We start from the raw sequence: 27640 nt of genomic DNA on the forward strand, positions 1-27640 counted from the left end.
CCATCGCATCCCTGAAAGGACTGCCCAGCAGCCCGCAGAGCACTGGAGAAGAGGAAGCACCGTTCACATTTTCTCCGTCTGAGCTAACACAAGCCGGACGCCAAGATCCAAGCATCTTCACAAACAAATTAGTCACTAAATGAATAGTAAAAGCGCTTTTTCTGATATAATAAAAATTTTGTTGTTTTTATTTGAATAGCTAATATGAACTTTAATCCCGTTCACGTCATGGTTTTAGAGTTAACATTTCCAGATACTAAATGGGTTTTGTCAATTGCCCTATGTAAATTACAGCCCGGCCTGTGTGGCTCAGTGGTTGAGCAGGGACCTATGAACCAGGAGGTTGTAGGAGGCAGCCAATCAATGATTCTCTCTCATCATTGATGTTTCTGTCTCTCACTCCCTCTCCCTTCCTCTCTGAAATCAATAAAGATTGATTTTTTAAAGTTGATTTTTTAAAAAGTTAAATTACAGTTGTGTTAATAACCCTTTATATTATCAGAATTAACATCCAACTGGATTAGAAACAAGGTATGTATGAGAAACATAGAATATAATATGAATACAAAGTATTTGAAATCTATGTTCACACAATTTAACAATTATTAAATCAGAGTAGCTAGTCTATACCAGCTGCTTAATTACAAATTACTTCAAGTTTCCAGGAGCCATCCATTTTTAATTTTATCAGTAAAATCACTGCTCCAAAATTTTTCCAGCAAGCACTTCTCTTAGTGTTATACTCAGAATTACAACATTATTTCTCATGATTAATGTGCCATACCCCCAATCCTATTAACTGTTTTGCTTTGTTTCTCTATTAGTTCATTTATACAAACATTCACTCATAATAATGACTAAACCCAGCTGTGCTGAATACTAAGGACCCTGAAACAAGCAATGCAGCCTCAAGGAGCCTATCGCTTATAATGAAAAACAAATAAATAAGCAATGACTGCAAAACGTGCAACAGAGGCACAAGTTACTAAAAACTCATATTTCAAGCTGTTTTCATAGACACTATTTAAGTTTATACATAACTCATGGAGTAGGGAGAAGATTTATTTAAAATCCGAATATTCCAGAGCGTGGACCTCAAAATTAAATCCATCATCCAAAATGATACAACTGATTAACAGCAGTCTCAGCTAAGAGAATGTAAGCCCCTAGTTTTTTCTCTGCACCAAGCTGCATTTCCCAGTTTCTAAAAACCTGACAAAGTCACCATCGTACACACAACTAGTTCCTGAATCCGTGTCCTTCCCAGATCTGCATTCAGGATTCCATGCCAGCAGCGAGTGCAATATTCTCTGTGCTCTGATCCTCTGAAATTTTAATGACTCCGTCCTTTCATTCTCATTTCTCAACTGTCTCTCTTAACCTCCCTTGTCATCCCCGTCTGGTAGAAAGGATTTGAGTCATTAGTAGTCTATGAATGAAAACAATGAGGGCAAGCTTAAAGTAAGCACCATTAAACTTTAACTTGGAAAAAAAGGGCCAAGGGCAGACCACACAACTATGTAAGCATGTGCAGAAAAGATGTGGCCACCTAACAACTGAGCAATAACTGTATGCTGGCCTGGGAAATTTCTCACAAACAGCCCTGTAGCTTTCTTTCCAAAGGCTCCCGGGCTCCCTCTCCTCCCACCCCATTCCCGCCCACCTCCAGAAATGCTTAGTGTGTAAAAGCACAAACGTTGTTTTAATTACAACAAACGGACTCGAACAAACTAGTGGTTAATTCTTGGCCAAATTATGCCCTTATGTTTTTCTGCAAGGCTTTGCTTACAGATTTTCATCTTCGCTTTAGAATTTTGCTTTTGAAATCATCATCAGAATAAACACATTCTGTTCAAATACCCGCAAAAAATAACATTTATAACCTTTAAATGTGGGTTTGGATTTAGGGGGGGTGGGGAAGGATTACTAGAGACAAATCATAGGACTAAAGGGAGAGCTTCTAAAAAGAGGGCGGGGCTTATGAAGACAAATAGATAATGGTGTATATTCTGTAACCTAATGATCTCAATATTTTAAACGGACAGTCTACGAGATTCATGAGCTAAGGGTTAATGCAACAGAGGCTTTTTCCAGTTAGAAAAATATCTCAGCCTTCGCTGGCTGCTGCTTAGTTCAAGGGCTTGCAGAACACTCCAAAGAAAATATCCCCTCTAGTAATACTTGGATTAAAATGGTGATTTGGGTGTTTTGGCCAATTAAGACCCTAGGGAACTGCAGGGCTCAACCAGACCCGGCCTCTGTAATATAAAGCTGAACCATATGTGGTGGTAGTTTCTCAATCACATCAATCTGATGGAGGGAAGCCAACCAAGGAAGAAAACCTATTGTCACACTGCCTGCGCTGACTTCAGCTACGACGCCAGCGCTGAAATATCCTTTCCCGGAGGAGCCTCTGAAGCTAGCGGCGGTCCCGCGGCGACTCGGAGAAGCCTGGGGTGAAGCGAAAACCAAACAGGCATCCCTGCATGCTGTCTCTCAGGGCGAGAGCTTATGTAAGTTTTATAGTAAAACAAACCAAATTAAACGAAGCAAACGGTACTCCTTGACCTAAATGGAATGTTGGTTTCTAATTCTTTCTTATTTCAGTGTGAAACTACCCACAGTGTGGGCTTCCAAGCTGAGTATCTAAAATGAATTTGCCACAATATAGTTTGCTGGCAAGAAAAACACAGCTTTGAGACTGTATAGTCCAGTGGGAAGGTAACCAGAGTGAAAGAGATGGAAAACTGGGGGCCCTGGCCATGGCTCTCACCCTGCCAGCTGTGTCGCTGTCACCTGTGTGCGTGCCAGGCCCCTCCTCAATTGAATGAGAGTACCAGCAAGCACTCCACTTCTAAATCATTCATTCATTCATTCATTCATTCATTTTTGAGAGAGACAGAGATCAATTTGTTTTTCCACTTATTTATGCACTCGTTGGTTGATTCTTGTACGTGCCTTGACTGGGGATCACACCCACAACCCTGGCGTATCAGGACAATGCTCTAACCAACTGAGCACCCGGCCAGGGCCACTTCTAAAATCATCTTTAACCCTCATTCAGGTTTGGCCAACCAAGCAAATTTATAGTTTTTGTATCAGACTGTTAGGCATGGATTTGTTCATTCATTCTTTCTTTTTTCCATCAGTATTTAAAGGGATACTGATATCCTTCCCCTTTTCCCCCAATGATCCCCTCCGCTTCGCTCCTGCCCTCTCAAGCCTTCACCACACTATTGTCTGTGCCCATGGGTTATGCATATATGCATATAAGTTCTTGTTTATTCATTCTCAAAGGTTAGTTCCTGTTGCTACTAAATTATCCAAAGATTTCCAACTCTTTGGTCATAAATGATTACATTTGTTAACTGTAAAACTTTCTGCTCTGGGAAAAGGAAAATTGTGTATCCTTTTCCACACAGTTCACAGGGGCACAGGGCAAAGCATCCTATATAATAAAAGCCTAATATGCAAATCGACCAAACAGTGGAATGACCGGTCGCTATGATGCGCATTGACCACCAGGGGGCAGACGCACAATGCAGGAGCTGCCCCCAGCCTGCAGGCCCCAAGCCAGCCAAGGCGGGTGCCAGTGGGGGGCCCCCCTGATCGCCCCGCAGAGGAAGGCGACCAGCAGCGGCAGCAGGGGGCGGAGCTGACGAGTGGGCAGCACCAGGCTGGCCAAGGTGGGTGCCAGTTGGGGCCCCCCCAATTGCCCCACCAGTCCCCACAGATTGGCCCTGATCACCGTCCAGGCCTAGGGACCCTACCTGTGTACAAATTTTGTGCACCGGGCCTCTAGTTTTATAATGATAGACAATTGCTCCTCTCAAGGCACCTGGAAGTCTTTCAGATTATAGCAGTACAGCTTACAAATACTGTAGAAACAATTTGATCATTTCCGCCATGACTGAGGAAATTGAAGGATTGTTTTCAGAAGGAAATTTGGGAGATCCAATTAACTAGTGTTAAAAAAAAAAAAAAGGCAATGAATGAGTTGTGGAAAATGACAATGAAACAGAAATTGGTTTTATTCGTTATTGCTATAAGAGGAGACCAAAACTTCATGCACCCAGCCCCTAGCCAATCTCATAATTCCCCAATGATTCAACAGAAACTTATCTGGGCAATGATGATAGAAAAATAAAGAACAAAAAACACTAAGAAATACTCAGCTATCAGAAATGCTAAGGCTTTTCTAAAGATACAAAATAAAATTTGCAAGTGAATTCAGAATGAATTACAGTTATACTATGAGGAAATTCCAAATTTTATTCCAGAGCTAAATTACTAAAAATATTTGTGTTCTGGACAAGTAGTGAATTTTGTAGTATCAACTCAAGAGTACCAAATGCTACCCTCTAGATAGTTCCTAAGCCCTGTGGAAATGTGGTAAGCAGTTAGACATGAGCAGAGCAAGGATGATGGGCCAGGTACAGAAGACCACCAGGGCAGAAAGCCCCGGGTGCCCAGTAATGGGAAAATCCGGGAAAACAAGGATCTTGCCCCAGGGGTAACCTTTCCTCCCCGAGCATATCACTTGGTCAGGGATAACATCTAGTCCTCAGCTGCGTTTCAGCTCAGGCCTGGCAAAGCAGAAAAACCAGACAAGCAGTCCGGACCCCGCAGCTGACCTCAGGACCAGCTGCACTGACTAATGAACTCCTGGCCTGGCTCTGACCAATCAGTGGAGACCACGACCATGAAAGACCCCACCTGGAAAGCTGATGAATTTTCTACTGAGATCCTCTCCTGGGACCTCCCCTAAATTCTCCACCCTTTAAAGCTTTTAGAATGGAGGACCCAGCACATTCTCCCTCCCTGGAGCATGCCCACATCTATTCCCTTCTCCTTCTCCCCCCCCCCCCCAAATGTGTGTTACCTTCATTACCCTTCCCTCTCCTCAGCTCCAAGGGCGCCTTCTTTTGCCCCTGTAACTTGTTTCCTAAGCCCATTTCTTCTACCACTCATTTCTTCTACCTCTGACTTTCTAAATAAGCTTTCTCTTCTATTTTGAGTCCTGGCTCTGAATTCTGTCCTAGCTAGAACTCAAATGCCCAGTTTCTGAACCCAGGTCAGGTCTGACGCCACAGGTCTAACACCTAGTGCCATTCATGCCACCGCCAACGGAAGGAGTATCTTCTAGACAAATGGCAAAACGTCTTCACACAGACAGATGTTTCACTCATTAGTTTCCCTAGGACAGTACTTCGAGGACAGTCATCAAGAATGCAGAGAAACTAATGAGTGGCAGCATCTAGCTAGATGAAGAAATCAAGAGAAAAAATACAGTTCCTGCTCTGAAAATGATTTAAATCTAGAGTCACTGGAAATAAGCCCATCATTTGCCACTGAAGAATGTGGCTTTGATCAAGGTAAAGTATGAGTGAATACACAAACATTGCTCAAGATGCTTCAGTTGTCATAACAAAGTGTTGCTTCGAACTGCATTGGAAGTAAAAGAAATGTAAATATATAGGAAAAAAATAGTAAGTAGAAAAATAAGGTGGTAAAAAAGGATAAGTTGATTTAAAAGAAGTCAATAAAAGGGGGAGAATATGTCTGCTGCTTCTTTGTTTTTCTTTTCCTTTTTGCTATTCTTTTTGGGGGAGGGGGAATATAACTTGCCCATGCATACAAGCACTATTTTTTTGGCTACATTTTACTGACACTGATCAAACAATGAGATGATTCTTTCGTTTTGAACAGCCTGCCAAAAATCATCCTCCCTCTGCCTCCACCCAACAGTTCACTAGTACTCAAAATTTAATTATGTGGAAACTGGGAAATGCTGGTATTTCCAAACTACGTAACAAAGAAGCCTTGCTCCAGTCCCACTCCAGTCTCCTTCCCTCGGCCACACTTGGCTCCAGGGGCTCGTCTCTTTACATCAAGTTCCCTGCAGAGTCAGGGCTTTGGATCTGCCACCTGAAAGGGCCTAGAGTCTGCCTGCTTCTTTTCAAAGCAAACTGTCCTAGTCACCACAAGGTCTGGTTACCTCACTCCATACCCATCTCTCTCCACCTCCAAGATCCCCTTTGTATTTCCATCCCAATTCAACAAGCCAGTGTTTTCTAAATGTTTCAGGTTTATGTTAAGCTTTTCTATGTAACTAGACAGTAGGCCTTACTCCAAGGCTAAGTCAGACCCTTTCTCACATCTCCCAGACAGCTGAAAAGGGAAGCAATTAATAACAATGATTTTTTAAAAATCTGATGACTGACAGTTAGTAAAAAGTAGTTCTAAAACACCATGCAGTTATTACAAATTATTCCTGGCAACCATACAGTAAACTTTTATGCACTGAACCAATATGAAAATTAGCAGTTATAGTCATATTTAAAAACTGAAGCTGTAATCAACAATATATCACAAAAGTAGTAAGTAACCACTTTCAACCTCTACATTACTAAAACTAAAAAGTCTAACTCTGCTCTAAATCCCAAATATTTGCCTATATGTACACTGGGCATCCTGAGGTACAGTTATGAGGCATGGATGGATTAAAGTAATACCAACCTACTATTCAGCAATATCATAAATTTGACTCAGCACAAACTAACCCATCAGCTATAACACTCATTAACAAGTTGCTTTCCTTCTTCAAATGGAGATTCTTTTTAAAGAATGAGGTAGGTTCAAGTTTTCTTCATATCTTTTTAAAGCCTCTTTAAAACTTTCCAGGGAAATTTGAACAAATGCCTTATCATTATCATTATCGTTCATTATCATTCCCAATAGTAGCAAAAAATGTCCAAGAGTCCCTCTACAGATGAGAACAATGTTCTCCAACTGGCATCTCCAATGGGCAACTAGGACGGCTGCAAGCCTCGAAACGCCTTTAAGACATCATACTGTGACTTCAGTCTTCCTCCCTTGTTAACTCTCCCCACTTCAGAACTACCAAATAAGCTCAGTGGTAGCCCAGAAGTTGGAGTGACAGTGGTCTTTAAAAATTAAGAGCTATCTGCAAAATTAGAGAAAGTAACTACAACCACAATCCTTTGGGTAAATAGCAGGTGTTTCCTAAGGATCAGCAATGTGAACAAGAACTCAAGACTTTATTGTAGCTTTTTCGTACTTTTCAATATCTACTGCCAGCAAAAGTTATGGGAGTATTAGCAGATTGAAATCCTGCACCAAAAATTATCAATAAAAATTTGAAAAATCATATAGAAATATCCAAATATTAATATGCAAAAACAAGTGGAAAAATGCCAAGGATAGAAAAGCAGTACTGTGCAACTAAACCAAAAAGGAACATTTGTAAAGTAAGAATTCCTGAGTATCAGGAAAAAATGTAGTTCAATGTCTTAAAAATTAAGTCATTTATGATCTAACCTTAATCAGCTTCATTATTCTGTATTTGGATACAGAGTTGAAAAGCTCTGTGGTAATTTGAGGTTGTTTAACAAATAATTATACAGTCTTAATGTTTATTCAACAAAAGTAATTCAGAAAAGAAAGAAGAAACAAAATGGAGTCACCATAGTCAAGCTAACAAAACCACTTAAATAAAAACTGAAACATGAGGAATAGGTTTTATTTTACTTTTACTACCCTAAGGACTTGAACTTTTAAATTTTCCCATTGTGCACCAATGCCTGGAGATATATATCCTACAGATAACCCGTCTGAAGAACTTAGGGGGAAATATTCATGTGTCCAGGCCACCAGACATCTGGACAATTTCCATTTCAGACCAATCCAGAAGCTAAAAATGCAGAACTGATTCTCCTCAAGCATGAACCTTTTACTCTAAGAATTCTCAACTTTTCTCTTTGTTTCAGAATATTCTGGGTGTTACCTGGTAGTGATTCCCAATATGCAAATCTTCAGACCTTCGAATACAACTCTGTCATTTAATTCTCGCAAAGATTCATTTATGCTGCAGCAACATAATATATAGCCTTACTTCTGTGGGTAGAGGACAGAAATGCTGCTGAATATCCTACAAGCACAAGAGAGTCCTCCACAATTAGGACTCATTCAGCCCAATGTCAGTAGTGACAAGCTAAGAATCCCTGCTCTCCTCCAACTGTAAGTGACTCTGCTCTGAATGCCAGGTCCCACGTCTCTCCCCACGGCCCGATGCACTTCTGATGAGATGGGCCTCCCGAGGCTTTTACAGTGTAGAACCCTGCTAGTGTTGCCTAATGGCTGTTCCTCCTCCTTTTGTTCTAGGCCCACCCTTCCACTTGTCCCCACATGCCAACGGGGCCAGGACAAGACCCTAAGTAGCTGCCTGAACCCTCCACTCTGACTCATCTCACCCCCACTCAAGCTCCAGTTACAACACAAACAGAGGTTTGCATGAAAATATCAAACTGTTCTTATTGTTGTAACCTGCTTCTCTGGAGCCGGCAGTAAAACTTTGCCTGAGAAGACTAAAAGGTAAAGGAAATTCCTGTTACCTAACTGTTGCCAATTAAAATAATGAATCTTCAAATGACTGAATCATCCATTGTTATAAACATACTTTAGAATAGACTCTTATTTCCACAGTAGTCATCATTCTTGGTCATTTAATAACTTAAAACACGTGGTAAAAAAAGTTTGTGTGTGTGTTTACGTTTTGACAAAGCATACTCTGCCTCAGTGTCTTCTGAAACAGTCAACATTTCCTGTTCCATTAAAACATTCACTGTCTGTTAACCTTATAAATCCATAGATATAAAGAATATATCCTTGTGCATTCCAACCACATCAGAAAGCAAACTTAAACCCCAAAGTTGTCATACCCATTAGGATGGCTACTGTCACAAAAACAGAAAACAATAAAGGGTAGGGTAGGTGTTACGTAGAATGTAGAGAAACTGGAACCCTTATGCACCTTTGACGGAAATGTGCAGCCACTGTGGAAAACACCGTGGGTGGGTTCATCAAAAAACTGAAAAGAATTTAAGCCAGGTCTCAAAGAGGTATTTACACGACCTGTATTTATAGCAGCATTATTCACAATAGCCAAAAGGTGGAAGCAACCCACGCATCCATCAACAAACTGGATAAACAAAATGTGCTACATATATATATATATATATATATATATATATATATATATATATATATATATACACACATATATATACATATATGTATATGTATACATATATATGTATATATATATATACAATGAATTATTATTCAGCACTGAAAAAGAAATAAATTATTCTGACACATGCTACAACATGGACAAACATTGAGGACATTATGCTAAGTGATAAAAGCCAATCACAAAAAGATAAATACTGCATAATACCACTTATATGAAGAATATAGAATAGTCAAATGCATAGAAACAGAAGTAAAATGATGGTTGCCAGGGGCCATTGGAGGGGAAATAGGGAGTTGTTTAATGGGTATAAAGTTTCAGTTTTGTGGGTTTGATTATAAATTATACTAGAGGCCCGTTGCACGAAGATTCGTGCAATAGGTGTTCCTTCCCCTGGCTGCCGGCACCAGTTTTCCTCCAGCACCCAGGACCCGGGCTGCAGCGGAGCCAAGCCTGCAGCCTTCAGGCTTGGCTCCAGCCATGGGAGGAGCCTTCAGTCTTCAGTCTTCACTCTGTGCCTGTGTATGCAAATTAACCTGACATCTTTGTTGGGTTAATTTGCCTACTCACTCCTGATTGGCTGGTGGGTGTAGCGGAGGTATGGTCAATTTGCATCTTTCTCTTTTATTAGTGTAGATGTGTATTTTAGCATGATTTTAAAATCTCAAACTTGATGACATTTATATCTCTTCTTGAAATTATTAACTCAAAATTCTCTACATATTTACAATTTTGTCAATTATCTTCATCACTTTATTTACTTTCATTCCTGTACAACCTCATCCCACCTCAAGAGTGGATTTAAATACCCTCTATACATGGATGTCCTCTGAGAGGGCAAAACGTCTGAAGACATTTTTTGTTGTAATAATGTAGGGGGGAGGGGAAGGGTACTTCAAGATCACAGAGGCCAAGGATGTCAGTAAACATCCTACAATGCACAGGACAGACATCCAGAACAAAAACTGATCTGGCCCAAAAGGTCTGAGAAACACAGAACACTCTGCATTTATAAAAAGAAAACAGAATCCCAAGGGGCTTAGTGCTTCACTTGTTGTCAACAATTAATTGGAATGAAGACTTTCCCAACTTTGTGTTCTGGTTTCATGCTGACTATGGAAAATACATTTTGTTTACATCCCTTAAATAGTGTTCTGTTATGTGTGACGAGCAGAAATTATACTGTGGGTGAAATATAAAGAGAACAGAATTAAAAGTCACAGATCAATGAGGATAATTTATTTTGCCATGGGAGACTTAAAATAGAAATATAGAAATTATTATGGGGTGCACTTTTCTGCCACCAAGGTAGTTAGATATGGTTATACATTGAAAAGTACATCCATTTTTCAAACAGCAGTGTTTCTGTTGAAAATACCTTAAAGGTCCAAAGGATTGGCAAGAAGTGTGGGAATATGGTTCAAATAAAGTATTCATAAGGTGACCATATTTTCCAAGTAAAAAGGGAAAATACATTATCTTCAGGGCCGGCCTGTGGTTTACCACTACATTAGTAAAAAGTTAATCAGGTTGTTGTAAGTTAAATTGTTATAGTAAATTCTCTTGTCTAGTATAGTTGGGAGAAAAAAAGAATGTTAGTTAAAATCATCCTTTTTCACAGACTCACTCTACTGTTTCTCTACTTAGTTCTCCTTTAATATCTTAAAACTAGAGGCCCGATGCACAAAGATTCGTGCAAGAATGGGCCTTCCTTCCCCTGGCTGCCGGCACCGCCTTCGCTCTGGCCAGAGCTGCCTTCCACCTCTCGCCTTGTCGCATCAATTTGCATATGCCCTCCTTATTGGCTGTGGGCGCCGCCATCTTTGTCGTGGAGTTACAGTCAATTTGCATATTCTGTCTTTATTAGATAGAATAAGGCATTGTAATCTCAAATATAAAAGTCCTGCACCTCCTTTGTTGAGTTATTCGTAAGTATCTTATTCTTTTGTAGCAAATTTTTGTGGTGGTATATGTAAATATATTTATATCTATCAACCTGGCTAGGCTCTGATTATTTATAATAAGTTCTCTTTATATAATCTAGGATTTTATATGGGAGAAACAAAATTAAGTCTTAGATGTTTTATGCTTTTGATTTTATTTTACTTCACAGATCAGGGGCCCTCCAAAACAATACTGAATTCAAATAATGGTACACATCCTTGTCTGATTTCTATTTTGCAAAGTGAAGTTTTCTAATGTATAGATGAATGAATATAATGTTTCTTTAACTCCTAAAAAATTTCAGACAGTTCACTACCATCATATTCTGTTCAAATGACAATGTTAACTGGAAATTCTTAGGCCACTAACATGCTGCAATAAACAACAGTTGGCTGATTATCCAAATCACAATAATTCCCTTGTTTTTGAAAAAAGTGCTGATATTCAGAGAAACACATGCAGAGGCCTTTTACAAGTTTTCTTTTTTTCAGGTTACCATGGGAAACTAGACAACCCTTCACCCCGCCCCCCAAAACAATTTCTGCCCAGTCCAGTCCAGTCCAGTCCAGTGGCAATGTTTATGACTTGCCACGTGGAAGAAGCCAACGAAGAGAATGAAGCTGATAAGCAAATGAAAGGCACAGATAAAAAAGCCTGGTAGAGGCCTGAGTTCATGAGTCTGGCTGTTACTGAGTCCCACATACAGTATGACCCTTTCCACAGATAAATGAGATGCCCCAGTGTCTTCCCAACCAAGTCTGTTTGCCTTGCAAGTGAATGTTATGGGTGACACACACATAACAAATCTTCACTGAGAAATAACACCAGGCATCTTGATAAGAATCCACTAAGAGCAGACTTTTGCCCTGCAAGAATTTGATTCTAAGACAAATAGCAAGTTTATGAATAACTTGTTATTTTAATTAGTATTATAACTAAAGTAAAATGAATAAGCAATTGTACTATAGTTTTACAAAACGTTACCATTGGGAGAAATTGGGCAAACAATACAAAGGATTCCTTAAAATTGTATGTGAATTTATAATTGTATCAAAATTTAAAAGTTTAATTAAGAGAGCTATAATTCTCTTATCTTAGTAGTAATTAAATTTGCAATTCCTTTGGTAGTGAATGGTTTAATCATAAACAAAGACAAAAACCTTTTGCTCACTGAATACCACAATGTCTTATTTTGGTTGGTCAACTGATATTTCCCAACCATCCACTGCTTTGTTAACATTATTTAAAATTTCCCTTCATAATACCTTTTACAGCTGTTTTCTAGTCTACTTTATGTCTACTTAGGTTTATTTTCTCCACCATTTAAACTTAAGTGTCCCATCTAGGTCTTAAAAATCTTTCAGGAGATGGTTACAAAATGAGTTTATATATACTGTATTTACGTTTTATATCAAAGCATCTTTTTGCTTACTATGAAAACACACACACACACACACACACACCATCATCAAAGCATGATTTATAAATTTATTACAGACCTAGCACATCCTCAACTGTACCAATGAAAAATGATGGCTTGACTCCATAGGGTAAATGTATTTTTGAAAGTTCAGAGGTAAAAATGGAAATATTTCAATATGCTGTACAATTTTGACTCCAAAGTAAAGCCTATACACCTGGGATAAAGGGCAAAGGCAGGCAGAGGAAAGAACTAGAGATGGGAGGAAAGAGATGGGAAGCACCAAGGCTGTGTCCAGTTGGCTACTGCTGCTCACTTCAATACTCACAGCCTTAAGCGGCAAACACCTAACACCCAAATATTTATGCCAGAGTAACAAACTGAAAACGACATATTCAGTTCAGTTTACATCTTGACAGGAAAAAGAAATGAAAAGAATGCGTAAGTTAGTTATTCCAGGATCCTATTTTAAATTGATTGCTTTTAAAATAGCACTATCTGGTGGAAATGTTCCCGTTAAATCCTTCCATACAGTCAAGGTTAATGTTAAAAAAATAAAGGGGTCTTGGGAAACAGGAAAATATAAAGATTTGGATGCTTACTGTCACGTACTCATTTACAAATCTTGAAATCTAGCAATTTGATATATACTCATTAAATACCAGCTGTGAGAATGGTGTCAGTCACAAGAAAAAAATGCATGTCCAAATGGTAAGGAAAATGGCATTCTAAAATACAAACTTTAAAAATGAGCTCTCACTCAGCTCCCTCGGCTGACAGCTAGTTACGACCACAACTGCCAATAGCATACAAACCTTAATTGTACTGGGGAAAGTGCAGGCTCCTTTCCAAGTGTGCTTTTGCAAGAGCTAATAAGAAGCATAAAGATCGAGTCTTGGTTTTATCTCTTTTCATCCCCTTTCTTATACTCTGGGGTAGAAGTGTTAACGAGCAGCAAAATGACTAAAAGGCAAGCTGCCAGGATAGCCTCCACTGTCTGACCACTATGTCAAATCTATTCTGAGATATTTTTAGAGTTTTGACGGAATTCCTAGTTTTTATCAAGAGTCCTTTTCCAGTCATAGAATCAAAAGACAAAAATTTGCCCAAAATGAACACTGATGTGTTTTCTGAAATCCTAGCAAGCACCCTATTCAAGTCCTTCACATTAAATTAATGACTTTTTACTTAAAGAAAGTTTACTTCTCTATTAGACTTAAGCATAATGAATTAGGTCAAACAATCTGAGAAATGGTAAATAAGAAGCTATGATATATACAAGGGGGTGGGGGGAGCACAAAAGAGATCAGGCCTCAGGCCTCTCCCTCTTTATGTCTAAAATTTATATAAAAAGGGGAAGACACAGGATATAACAAAGCAGAGCTGAAAGTCCAGTCCAAAGACCTGACACTGAGTCCTATGTCTTCTACTGCCACTTATTAGTGATATCTGTTATACTGAGTCATTCATGTACAGTCTGAGCTCAGGTTAGGATTGCTGTAAGGATTTTTTAAAAAGATACAAAAAAGCACTTTGCAAACTTTTAAAAAATACAAATAAGTACTAGGACAATTACTGATAAAAAGAAAATCCACTATAGTGGCAGTGTGATCTGCTAACTCAGAATTTCATCAGATAACTGGGAATCAGGGAAGTCATAGAAAGCCTCCACCAGTCAATAAACGTGAAAATCAGAACTATGTACATGAGATGTTTCTTTTATAAGTTTCAGGTGAAATCACTGTATTAAAAAAGTCGGTATGTAGGCCAGCATACCTAAAGTTTATATCTAATAAAAGTTCACCTAAGACATACCAGAAATAAAACCCATACTCATGCATGTGGAATGTTAATAGATCATGCTTCATGTGTCTCAGATAATAATTATTCACAGATCATTGGACTTCAGTTTATAACAATATTAATGTTAGAAGCACAAATTAATCAATAGCACTTACAGATGGCATATGAGCAATGCAAAAATGGATGGCAAAGACTAAGCAAAAATCTTTCATCAGTGGAAATAGGAACATGCAGTTTTCTCCACATTTACGATATTCTCCAATTTCATGAATCTTTGGTTCACAGAAGGGGTAAGAAAGACTTAAAATAGATTTACTCAACATTTTTGGTTCTCATGTGCCAAAATTTGATAGGGGAACTGTCAACGGATTAATGGATTAAGTTTTTGCTGAAATATGTGCCTGTTTAAATATGATAAAGATTTTGAAAAGTAATCCAATTCAACACTTAAAATGCCTGCATTCTTCCTTAATTTTTGTAAGACACTGAAATAATACACCTAGAGCATTTACTAGTACTAGTAATAGAGCACCTCACATACTATATTAATAATACTTGTTTGCTATTATTATTCTCCAATTTTTAATGAAAACAGTTTCCGTTTGAAACATTTTGGATATGTGAAGTCTCTGGAGCCCAAAACCTGGGTGTAAACTGTGGCATACCATTTACTGACTATATTCTTTGAGTTTGCTCTTCTTTAAAATGGGTGTATTAGCCCTGGCTGGTGTGGTTCAGATGGTTATGTGCCATTCAGTGCACCAAAAGGTTGTCAGTTCAATTCTTGGTCAGGGCACATGCCTGGATTGAGGACTTGCTCCCCAGTAGGAGGTGTGCAGGAGGCAGCCAATGGCTGATTCACGCTCACATCAATGTTTCTCTCTCTCTCTCTCTCTCTCTCTCTCTCTCTCTCTCTCTCTCCTTCCTCTCTCTCTAAAAATAAATAAAGATGTTTTTTAAAAACTTAAAAAGGGGTTGTATTAATAATGTCACCTCAGAGAGGTGCTATGCAGATTAAATTGTTTTAAAATATAAAGCAATTACCATAGCAGTGCCTGGTACCTTGAAAACGCTCAGGGTCAGCTATCTATCTTCCCAATAATGATTTACTTGCCTTGAATTATATTTCTAACACATTTCAGGTGCTTATACCTTCCTATGACTAGTGTCTAACATACTGGGTATCTCAGATACATTCTTTTTAATCTCTTGAGACATAAGAGCTCAAAATCTTGTGCCAATAACCCAAGTAACTTACGTTAGATCTAAAACTATTTTGTGTCTACTTCCAATTAACCGTTACCTAGTCCTGCTTATGCTTTAAAGAAAGTATAAAAAAGGAAAACAGAAGTTATAATTCTCTTATAAAGTGAATGTTAAGGTTATGAGTTTCCCTCCCAGCCTCTCATAATTTTTTTTTTTTGTTTCAAAGTAATACCCAGATACCTAGCCCATTTCAGGAAAAGTATTTTCATTACCCAAGAATTAAAAAAAAAAAAAAGTAATCTGGCACTAAATAGAAAGAATTTAAATCCTGGCAAACCTAAAGCAAATTTGTAAACTTACACGTCGAAGGTCAAATATGAGTGCTAAATGCTGGAAGTGATCATGGTTTTTAAAAAAAGTTTCTTATATTCATCAAAATGAAAACTATAAGAAATAAGTACATCTGTATAAATTCTTCAAATTAACATATGCTAAAATATCCTGAAGTTGAGGCTTCCTCAATTAGTGATAAAAATATAGCTTAAAAAAACTATTTCACTCTGGGCACACACACACACACACACACACACACACACACACACATTTGTCAAAGTTAGGGACTAAAAGTACCCATAAAGTAAAGGCCCCAGGCAGGGGTAGAGGAGTAGCATAGAGTGAGTCAGACAATTTGGACCCTCTATCCTGAAGAACAGCTAGAACCACTGAATCCACATCCTATAAGTTTCTAGTTAGTATCTTTCCACAACCCTACTGTAGCAAAGTGAATAAATGGGACTTAAGCAAGCTGTCCAACAGCGTTCTCCTGATTCTCCTACTGATCTAAATCTCCTTTGTTGATTTTACCTCATCTGATCAAACTCTGGACTCAACCACCTCAGGGTGCAATTCTCCCACATTTTCTCTTCTGTCTGCACATTCACAGATTGGGTGATCTCATACATCCTATAGCTTTAAATACCCTCTACATGTTGTCGACTTTTAAATTTATACCTCTAGTCCCATCTGCTACCCCCTGAGGTAGCAGAGAGCTCTTCCAGAAAGACTCAACTAAGACTTCATGCTTCCTTAGGTGGTTCTGTTGGTATGTTAGTAACTGAAACAAATTATTTTCCTATTACTTTATTTGATTCACTTGTTTGTTGTGTTACAACTAGGTATTTTTAGTTGGCTTTAGCAGAATTTTTTTTTTTTAAGAAACTCAGTTAATAAAAAGCTAAAAGGTTCCATTTCTTTAAAAAGGTCAATATTTTCTTTGGTCTCTTTTTTTCAGCAACTAGACTTTTTAGGTCACCCAGATGATATATTCATCTAATTATGGTAATTCATTGGTGACATGAGAATTTGTTTAAACTGTTAAGTGTCCTCTTTCATCTTCTTGAGCTTTTATTTTTGTTTTGTCACTGTTCTGACATACTTAGGTTTTGGTCAAATTCAATCATATAAGTCATGATTTATCACTGAAAAACATAGGCTTTATAATGAATTACAGAACTCCTTTACACTTTCTTAGTATATATTCTTAAAATATCCTACTTCTAAAATGAATCACTAATTTTTAAAACACAAATTCTACAAGATCTTTATACAAGATCTGCTACCAGCTATTCCTTCAGTTGTACTAACATCATGTGACTAAAAGTGTTGATTAATCACTCCAGTATTTAGATTTGTGTGTTATTGATTTCTTTAATAGACTCTTTGTGGAAATGCAATTAGGCTTTTATCTGTAGAGGTTTTTCCTCATTATTTTGCATTCTTTATTCCAGACCTTCTCTGAAACAACAGGAAAAGCAAGAAAAACCACAATATGACTTCACTCATTAATGAAGAATTTCTTCCTTGCCCCAACATGAGAAATATGACTGAAGGCAATAATGATGAATTCTGAAGCACCAGAGTTGATCTAATCCCCATCTCCATGGCTTCTAAGACACTCTACCCCATTCCTCAGCCTTTTCTTCTCCTTGGTCTTTGTCTTTTATCCTGTGATCATATTGGTCATCATATTGGATGTCTCAAGATCCTGCTCATAAAACATCCAAATCTCTGAGCTCAGCCTTCTTGATTCCTAAGGTCTGCTTCCCACTCAGCTACATCTTAACTTCATTATCTAGATCAGCTCCACTGCCAAGTTCAGTATGTTTCAACTCCCACTCTGATAACAACTTCCGTGTCCTCTCTCAAAATCTTCTCCTCTGTCAATAGTGAAACTTCAGCATTAATAACTAGTCATGCTTGTCCTCTCTGCTTTCTTTGTTTTCCCAAATATATTTGATTGATTTTTAGAGAGAAAGGAAAGGAGAGGGAGAGAGACAGAGATTGTTCTAAACTACTTCAACAAACTCCTCTCAGAGCAAATGACCACTCCTTCCTAACACTCTTTTCCACCCGCCCAACCAACTGTCCGAAGTTCTCCGTTTTAACCAAACCTCTCTTCCTTTTCTCCCGGCTCAGAGGAAGAGCTTTTCCCCAGGTGCCTCTAGGTCTCCTCAGTGCTATAAGAACATCCTCCCTGCAAGCTACAACACACTTTCCCACACTCTTCAACTAATACATTTTCTAAAATGATAGCTCATGCTAGTTAGTTTATCGCTCTTCTGCATTACTTGTACAGGATCTGAATCACAACCCCACTCACCCAGAACTGAATATTCCCCTGGCTTCCAGGCCACTTCCAATTCTTTATTTGCACATATCGCTAACCATTCTTTCCCTGTTTCCATCAGCATCTGTTCTTCTGGGTCATAGTGCACTCACTACCCACATCTCCCCACGGAAATTCGATTTCTATTATGTAACCTCAGACAGCTGGAGTGAGGATTATGTATAAAGTACATAAAGGCATCCTAGTTAGCCTCAAGACTCCAATCGAAGTCACCTCCACTAGTAGTCCAGATCACACTGTATGGCTCTCTCTATGATACTGAGACCAGACGCAAGGTAAGCTGATGTTTTCTAAGAAAATATGGTTACCCCTTCTCCCCGATATTTCTTCCACACCTCATCTCTTTGTCAACATGGCCACCAAATTTATCTCTCCTAAATCCCATACCGGTCCTCTCATTTGCTATTCAAAAATTTCCAGCCATTGCTCTCCTTTATCCACTTAGCACATGACACCAAACTGTGCTGCATTTCTAGCACATTTAGTCCACATTTGAGTTTACTTATGTTTACCTATAATTCCCCAGCACAATGCTGAAGTACAGTGATATCAAAGATGATGTCTTAAAGAAGTGTGTAGCCCTCACCGTAACTGACAACATCTTCAGCACCATTAACATTTATTATGTTCCAGGTATTACTTTACAACAACCCTTGGGGTATATCATACTATTTTTTCCATACACATATAGAAAGACTGGGTCATAGACAGGGGCCTTCACAGAAATTTGAACACAATGGGGATGAATTATACTTGTAAATGGATAAACATATTACTAATAACCAAGCATTGATACTGCCACGTAAATTAATCCGTCAACCTGGAATGCATTCCTGATACTGCCACATAAATTAATCCGTCAACCTGGAATGCGTTCCCTTTTTTTCCCAGCCCAGCAAAATCATCCCAGCCTTCAACACCCAAATCATGAATTGCCTTTAATACTTGTAATGTGTCTTTATTATAACACTAAGGTTATTTAGAAGTTTGCTCAATTAGAATGGATTTCATAATGGCAGGTGGTTCAATATTTTTAATTATTAGAAAAATTAACTGGAAAACAAAATGGATATAATATACATATGTTGAAAATGAAATAAGTAGAAATAGCTTATCTTATTAGCAACATTTGATCATCATACAACTTTTTTCTGTAACATTTAGTACACGCATCACATTATAAGGTCTGCTATGGTTAAGCCTAATTCAAAAGATCTATTCTTTTTTTTTAAATCCAAACAAAGCATTATTCTTAAGAAATGAGTAACAGACTTACCAGTCTTCTCCTTTCTTCTTCTACTGTGATGAGTAGTCTTGCAAATTCTTTTAGCGACTGAGCTATTTAGAAGACAAATTTTAAAAAGAAGTATTAACCTCTTTTCATTGCTAATATCTAACTGCACAGGAACAAACATTACAATGAAACTAGTTATAAATTTGTATTTATTCTATGGTTTTATGTTTTTATAACCATAACACAGTATACACAATAGAATCTCAATGAATAACAGCTATAGATAAGATGTTTGTATGCCATAAATCAAAGTTAAGCACATAGCAAGTACAATATTTTTTTTTCTTTAAAGACACTAGGGGAATATAGTTTATATACTTAATATATAAAACTCTCATATTAATAAATAGAAATATAGTACTGGAATCACCTCTAAACAGAATATTACAAATAATAAAAAGCATATTAAATCTATAAGAAGCAATAAATCCAGTACTATTTAGATGACTTAGTAGCAGCCAGTAATACAAGGGCTCCCACTGCATCTTTCTAGAAGTTCAACAAATTTTGTATTCTTCCTATATCTACAATATTTTAAACCTTTGCTAGTCAGTATTGTGAAATGACCACCAACATCAGCATTTGGGAACTTATTAAAAATACAGACTCTCAGGCACAACCCCAGAATCTACATTTTAACAAAATCCCCAGGTGACCTGCTTGCATATAAGTTTGCATGCACTGCTTTAGAAAATTATCGGATCTATATTGCCCTAGCCTGGGGAAAGAACCAATTATTGAGAAACTTTAAAAGAATAAACCAAAAATAAATAAATAGGAACTTATAGTAGCCTATTCTTTTAAAATGCTTAGTTCCAAATGGCAATTGTGAAAAGTAATTTATCCACATCAATTTTTGTACCTTATACTTAATATGAATTATTAACTAAAATAAAAAGGTTTTGTTACAATACTAAGGAAACAAATAAGATAAATGCAAAATTTGTTTTCATTTAACCTGTGAACCTTCCCTTCTATGCCCGTATTCTTTATGCTCTCCCCATCCCCTTCCTTCACCCATACTAATATTGAAAACATTGTGCGAGACAAGAAGTCTAGTAAGTCTGGCCTCGAGCCCACAATAAAGGCAAGTAAGTGAGAAAAACAAAGCAAGAGTCACATTATCAGAACTTATTAAGGAAGAGAAAGAATGCTTTCCACTCAAGAATTTAAAAGGGCAGTACCTCCTAGCAGGCTCCCGGATGTCTGCAGGGAGTGCACGCTGCCAGAGTGAGCTCCCTCACCAGGCCTCCTCACCAGTCCGCTGGGACCCAGCATCCTAGGATGCGGCTCCAAGACCCCACAGTGAGTGCAAGCCAGGGGGAACACTGTGCCCCACCCCCACCCTGGACCCCAGAACCATACTGCTAGCCTGACCAGGAGCCACCCAGTGCCCGCTCTACCCCGAGTCCTGGGACCTGCTACCGGGGTGACCCAGAGCAACCCAGAGTACAACCTACTCTGGGCCATAGGAGAGCAGGGACTGTGTGATCCAGAACACCCTGTGGGACCCAGAGCAACCGGTGCCTGCTCCATCCAGGCCCCCTGGACAGCCCTGCTGGGGTGACCCAGAGCAACCCACACCGCTTCACCCCATCACGGGAGGGGTGACACAGAGCAACCCGCACCTGCTCCACCCAGGTCCCCAGGAAAGTCCTGCCGGGGCCATCCAGAGCAACCCAATATGCACCTCATTCGGGGTGACAGGAGAGTGCAGACTGAGCGACCCAGGGCAACCCGCCCCCGCTCCACATTGAGGAGGGGTGAGCTGGAGCAACACAGCAAGTGTCTCACTCCAGGCTACGAGAAAGCAAGGACTGTGTGACCCAGAGCAACCTGCACCCAATCCACCCCGAGCCCAGGGTCTTGTTGCCGGGGAAACCTGGAGTAACCCAGCGTGTGCCCCACTCAGGTCACAGGGGAGCTCTGACTGTGCAACCCAGAGCAACCAGCACCTGTTTCTCTCCGGCCCCTTGGACAGTCCTGCAGGGGCTACCTGGAGAAACCCAGCACACACCTCACTCTGGGCCATAGGAGAGCGCTGCCACGCGACCCGAAGTAAGTCAGTGTGCCCAGCCAGGGGCCACAGGACCACACTGCAATGCGCTGCCAGAGGGTCTTAGGGTACCACCTTGCCATGGGTGCCGAGGCCACACAGAGAATTGCATGCCAGAGGGCTCTGGGTCCTCACAGGGAGTCACACACCAGAGGAACTGTGCATGCACTCCCACCACCCCAAGCATCTGAAGCAGACAACTGAGGGACCAGATCCATTGGAGAAGGGGATACAACTCAGAGCAGAGACAATAAAGGCATGAGACACAAGGCAGACCCAGCCTCTGGGCTAACAATTTCTGGACCATTGCCCTGATAGGGTCTTCAACTTCTCAAACCCCAAGCAGAAAGAGGTAGCAAAAATGGGGAGACAAAGACACAACCCCCCTAAAGAAAGTAAATGAGGGCATGTCAAGAAAGTAACTAAATGAAACAGAGGCATGCAATATGTCAGAAAAAGAATTTAGAGTAAGGGTCATACAGTTCATAAACCAAATAGATGAGAAAATCAAGAACTTATGTAAGAATCAAAAATTATATAGCTACAATAAAAAACATAATAGGTTTCAAAAGCAGACTAGAATAAGTGAAGGACCGAATTAGTGAGTTAGAAGATAGGGCAGAAAAACACACCCAATCTGAACAGCAATTGGAGAAAAAAAAATTATAAAGTAGGAGGAGAGCGTAAGGGAGCTTTGGGACAGCATGAAATGAAATAACATATGTATAATAGGGGTGCCAGAAGGACAAGAAGAGGAACAAGGATTAGAAAACCTATTTGAAGAAATAATGACAGAAAACTTCCCTGATTTGGAGAAGGAAAAAAGTCACACAAGCACAGAGAGTCCCAAACAAGATGAAACCAAAAAGACCACCACCAAGAAACCTTGTAATTATAATGGCAAACATTAATGACAAAGAGAGAATCTTAAAGGCTGCAAGAGAGAGACAGTTACCTACAAAGGATCCCCCATTAGAGTATCAAATGATTTCTCAACAGAAACACATCAGGCCAGAAGAGAATGGAATGAAATATACAAAGTGATGCAAAACAAGGGACTGAATCCAAGAATACTCTATTCACCAAGGTTATCATTCGAAATTGAAGGGGAAATCAGGAGCTGAGCAGACAAAAAAAGGCTAAGGGAGTTTATCACTACCAAGCCAGCAATGCAAGAAATGCTAAAGGGACTGTTGTAAAAAGAAGAAATAAAAAGGGAAGAAGAAACACAGGCACAAAAAATAAAAAAGGCTATAAACAAGTACTTATCAATAGTAACCTTAAATGTAAATGGACTAAATGCTCCAATCAAAAGACATCAAATGGCTGAATGGATAAGAAAATGTGACCTATATATATGCTGTCTACAAGACACCCACCTCAGAACAAGGGACTCACACAGACTGAAAGTGAAGGGATGGGAAAATATTTTTTAGGCAAATGGAAATGAAAAAAAAAGCTGGGGTAGCAATCCTTATATCTGACAAAAGAGACCTCAAAGTGAAGGCCATAACAAAAGATAGGAAGGCCACTTCATAATACTAAAGGGATCAATACAACAAAAGGATATAACTCTGGTAAACATATATTCAGCCAATGTAGGAGCACCCAAATACATTTAAAAAATAATATTAATAATTATAAAAGTCCAATCTAGGATTTTTTTTCTTCCTCTTTTCAGAACTGCTAGGTTTACAGTAAACTAAGCTGGTTTGAAATGCTATCCCTACCCATTACTTCACAGCGGGTATTATTCACAGTTACCAAAATAGAAATCAAAGGATTACCTGGGAATCAGATCAATCTTTTAAACACATTAATGGCCTTAGAGTAATGATTACTTTTTAAAAAGTTTTAATTTCTGCAAAAATAACTCTACCAATGTAACCCAGTTTTGACAATAGTAAGTTGAACAGAAAACATTTTTCAAATATATGGATTTTAACTGGAGGGCATAATAACATTTTCTATTTTTGTTCTATTGGCATCTATGGGTAAAGAAAGCATTCCATCATCATTCTGGCAGCTATCTACTACTGCTGAAGATCTCTTTTGGTGAGTCTGAAAGAAATCTCAACCAAACTTTGGGTGACAGAAGACAACATTAACATGCCTAGGGAAAAAGAATCTAAGAGGTAAGTCAGTTTGGGATACAGGAATTGGAGGCAGCTGGTACTCTTGAAAGTGAGAAAACAAGAGGAGATATAGAGAGATAGTTGAAAGTAAAGAAACACTTTAACCCCACATTTCTCTCAATTCCTCCCAAACTGCTTAATTATTATTTTTAAAAAAGGAAAAGAAAAACATACCAGCACATGCTTCCTTTTATTGGCATCTATTGGATGACATACTCTTAACAAAACATGGGCCAAGAGAAAAGGTTATGGGATCTAGAGATACTAGGTCCAATACAGAAAAGAAGCAAATGGAATTCTCAAGACGACACAGCTGTATAGTCCAGGACAATAGTTGTACAAAAGGCCAAGAGAGGATCTGCAGAGCACATACAAGAGACAACCAAAGAATGCATAAATAAGTAGAACAGCAAATCGATGTCTCTCTCTCTCTCTTTCTCTCTCTCTCTTCCCCTCTCTCTCTGAAAAAAAAAAAAATAAATACAAAAAAAAATAAAGAAGTAGGAAGATAGTTATGATCTTTACAGAAATGGGAGAAATGGCTAAAAGTTCAAAATGGTCTTTATGGGGAATTAAGTGGTGGAGAGTGGTAAGATACAGGATAACTTTTTAAATAAAAAAAAATAAAACAAGCTATTAATGCTTTATTTTCCTACTGTCCTAAATTCTGGGAGGGCATAGATCACATATTACTAATTTTCCCAAAGAGCAAAGTAAATATCTAGCACACAGAAGCCTGTCAAGTGGTATTTTCGGAATAAATAAAAATATAACCTGATCCTAGAGTGGCCCAGAAAATGATCACTGGCCCACGGAGTGGTGCCCTAAAAGTGCCTGGCAGGCTGTTACTCTGAGGACTGCGTGAGAGAGCCATTGTGAATAAAACCCACTGCTAGAGACCAGAAGCCAGAGGCTTCCCCAGGTAACCATTACCCTGAGTAAACTGTGGAGTTGCCTTAAATCCGATTTTGATTACAACTAAGGAAGCTCAGGTTCTCATTGCACTGTTGAACTTCTTTGTCCAAAAATGGATATTTCTGCTTTACTTGGTTCTGGTCTGTTTCCAATATTAATACGATTTATAGACTCAGTACCTAGAAGATGATTATAATGGAAATGTCGAAGGAGAAAAATGTTGACATGCAAAAGCAATCAAGTCTGCTTCCTCACAACATAAACTATTCTCCTTCCAGCAATTTTTTGAGTCTCCCCCAAATTAGCAAGTTTTGCTCCCTCTTTCTATTGTTGATGTTTCAGGGAAATTACTTGGAAAAAAAAGATTGTTCTCTTTAAATATTAAAAGTATATTTAAAGTCTCAGTTCCATGAAAGCATATGTTTCTGGGTCTAAATGAAGATACTCGTGTTTGTCATTTGTTCTTAAAAAAAAAAAAAGGAACAGTAAATATTTCATGAATTAGTGACAGTGGCCTACCAACTTTTAAAACCCATATTGTTTCCCCCTCATCTTTTTACTTATAATGATGTCAAAGTACTGCATTAATAGTTTACTAAGCACAGGGTAACAGAAAGAAAATAGTAATTAACAATCCTGTGAAGCAGATATAAAAGGATTCAATGTGGGTTTTAGGATTAAGGGCTAAAGAATAGGCATTCCCTTCCCCGCCTGCTCCACCCTCAAAGTAGCAGGAACCTCTAACATAATGAGAAGCCAATATTAGAATCTCTGGTGTCAGGGACCCACAAATGCCCTCAAGACTATAAAAACCGGAGGGAGTCTATTCTCACCAGAACTTGGGCAGAAAATACTTACAAAATGACCCTCCCAGCACCCATCACAGTGCCTGATACAAAACAGCTATTGGTGCTGTAACTGCTTGAGCCATTTCTTCTAAAACTTTACTTAAGCAAATTCATAAAACATTTATTACATGCAAATTCCTAATACCCAAGTACTTTCTTTTATAAGCAACTATTTGTGATACTCCATATTTTATTTATCAGTATTAATATTTACATAAATAACAATTTCATTATCTGATTTTGGAGGTCCAAACTAACTTCAAACATTAACAGCTGATCCTGCAATTATAGGTGGTATGACAGGAGCTTGATTTCATGAGAACAATATTCCCAAAACAATACTTAAAACACAATGGGCTTTCAATAGATGATCGTTACATGAATTAATGAATTTAACAACACATTTCCACAGCATGTTTGCTCTATAAGGAGAAACATACAACCCTTATTCTAGGCTTCATAAAATACTCTGAAAAGAATAGCCAGATAGTTTGGAAAATTATGTTAGCTATCCACATTCTTGCCACCTGCATGAAACTTTCCTGGCTGTATTCACCAGTAATAATCTTTCCCCTTCCTGACCATCTGGACCACGAGATTACTGGAAAGCAACCAAAATATAATTTCACATATAAATGTTAACTTCCCAACAAATTACTGAGGTCAAGAATATTGCTATAGGCTTTCCTTTGTATCTCCACAATGTGATATTGGAAAAACACTTTTGGAACAAAATAAATCAATTATTCAGGTGTATTTATGACAGGTCCTGTGAGTATAAACATTCACAAAGCCAAGAGTCAGATTATATTTACAGCGTGAGAAGTATGATAACGGCTTTTCTATTTACCAATATTATACTACTAAAGTCCAAAACATTCCTGAACTTATACATGCATAGCCCATGGATACAGAAAACAGTGTGGTGAAGGCCAGGGGAGGAAGAGAGTGAGGTGGGCAAAGGGAGGGGAAGTGGAGGACATCTGTAATAGTGTTAACAATAAAAAATAAAAATAAAATGGATCATAAAAATAAATAAATAAAATACTTATTTCCTAACAATCTTTTCAACCAGCTTAAATTCACCATACTATTTTTAAAAATATATTTTTATTGATTTCAGAGAGGGAAGGAGAAGGAGAGAGAGAAACAGAAACATCAATAATGAGAGAGAATCATTGATCAGCTGTCTCTTGCACAGCCCCCACTAGGGATAGAGCCCACAACCCAGGTATGTGCCCTGATCCGAATCAAAATGTAACCTCCTGATTCATAGGTCAACACTCAATCACTGAGCCACATCAGCCGGGCCACACTACTATTTTTGAATGTGGAAAACCTGTTTAGGGCCTGGGAGTAGGAATGAGAGAGGGAAAAAAAAAACAACTCCCTGTTCATTGTTAACATAACTCCACTACCTTAAATACTAATCATTATACTATTAAATGTTTCAACAATTGATCAACTTGGTCTTTACAGATTCTGCAACAAGAAGAATTGAGAAAGCATGTCCCTCTTGCATCCAACCAACATTGATATCATAATCAGACACTGAGGTATTAAATATTTCTCCCAGAGTCTTTCCTCAAACCTAAATAGCATAAATACATACTCAAACAAAGTACAGGTCACAGATTCATAAATATAGAATGTTATGTCAACAACCCAAGTTTTCACTTTATTAGAGTGAACAAATATCACTTTTGACGTTCAGCTATGCTAAAAGATAGGGAGAACTGGGTTAGCAGTAGGCCTTAGACTTGGTTAAATATCAGTGGAAAACCTATAAAAATCAGTTTAAACCAATGCAGTCATATTTTATAAACCCAGATGATGGCCCAACAGTCACTTTTCTATTTGGGTGTGAGATGTAGGCTCTGCCAAGGTCTTTTGTAGTATCCTTCCTGCACTGATTTTTTCATGAAGAGTAGAAGGAAATATATAGGAGGTTGGCAAAACTAGATTTACAGTTGTGAGTATGCCAGAGTTTATTATTAGATTATTATTTATTAGTTATTATGTCATTTATTTGTAGTATCTGTTTTCTTCTTATTATTACTATTACTTCATAGCCCTACTTATGATTTATCTTTTAGGTAATGATGGCTGATAATTTAACCTATTTTGTCCACCCCTGTAATAAAACATCAACACTGAAATAAGAATACGAACCAGAGAAGGTGAATTTGTCATATCCTTTTAGATCTAGCCATATAGAGAAAAATAAAAGTAGAATCTACAGCCATAGCTAAGTGGCATCAGCACTGCACTACAAGCAACG

General features: G+C 38.4%; 1 protein-coding gene across 3 annotated transcripts in view; it reads right to left on the reverse strand.

Moving 5' to 3' along the window:
- ARHGAP42 (Rho GTPase activating protein 42) overlaps positions 1–27640 on the reverse strand; it is a 251581-nt gene that overhangs the window by 140766 nt on the left and 83175 nt on the right. For all 3 annotated transcript variants that reach the window (XM_054724760.1, XM_054724762.1, XM_054724759.1), the window contains exon 3: positions 19388–19449. In XM_054724760.1, coding sequence (XP_054580735.1) covers positions 19388–19449 — 62 coding nt within the window. The remainder of the gene's footprint in view (positions 1–19387; positions 19450–27640) is intronic.

Source organism: Eptesicus fuscus, chromosome 13 (genome assembly GCF_027574615.1).
Source record: "Eptesicus fuscus isolate TK198812 chromosome 13, DD_ASM_mEF_20220401, whole genome shotgun sequence".
Lineage (NCBI taxonomy): Eukaryota > Metazoa > Chordata > Mammalia > Chiroptera > Vespertilionidae > Eptesicus > Eptesicus fuscus.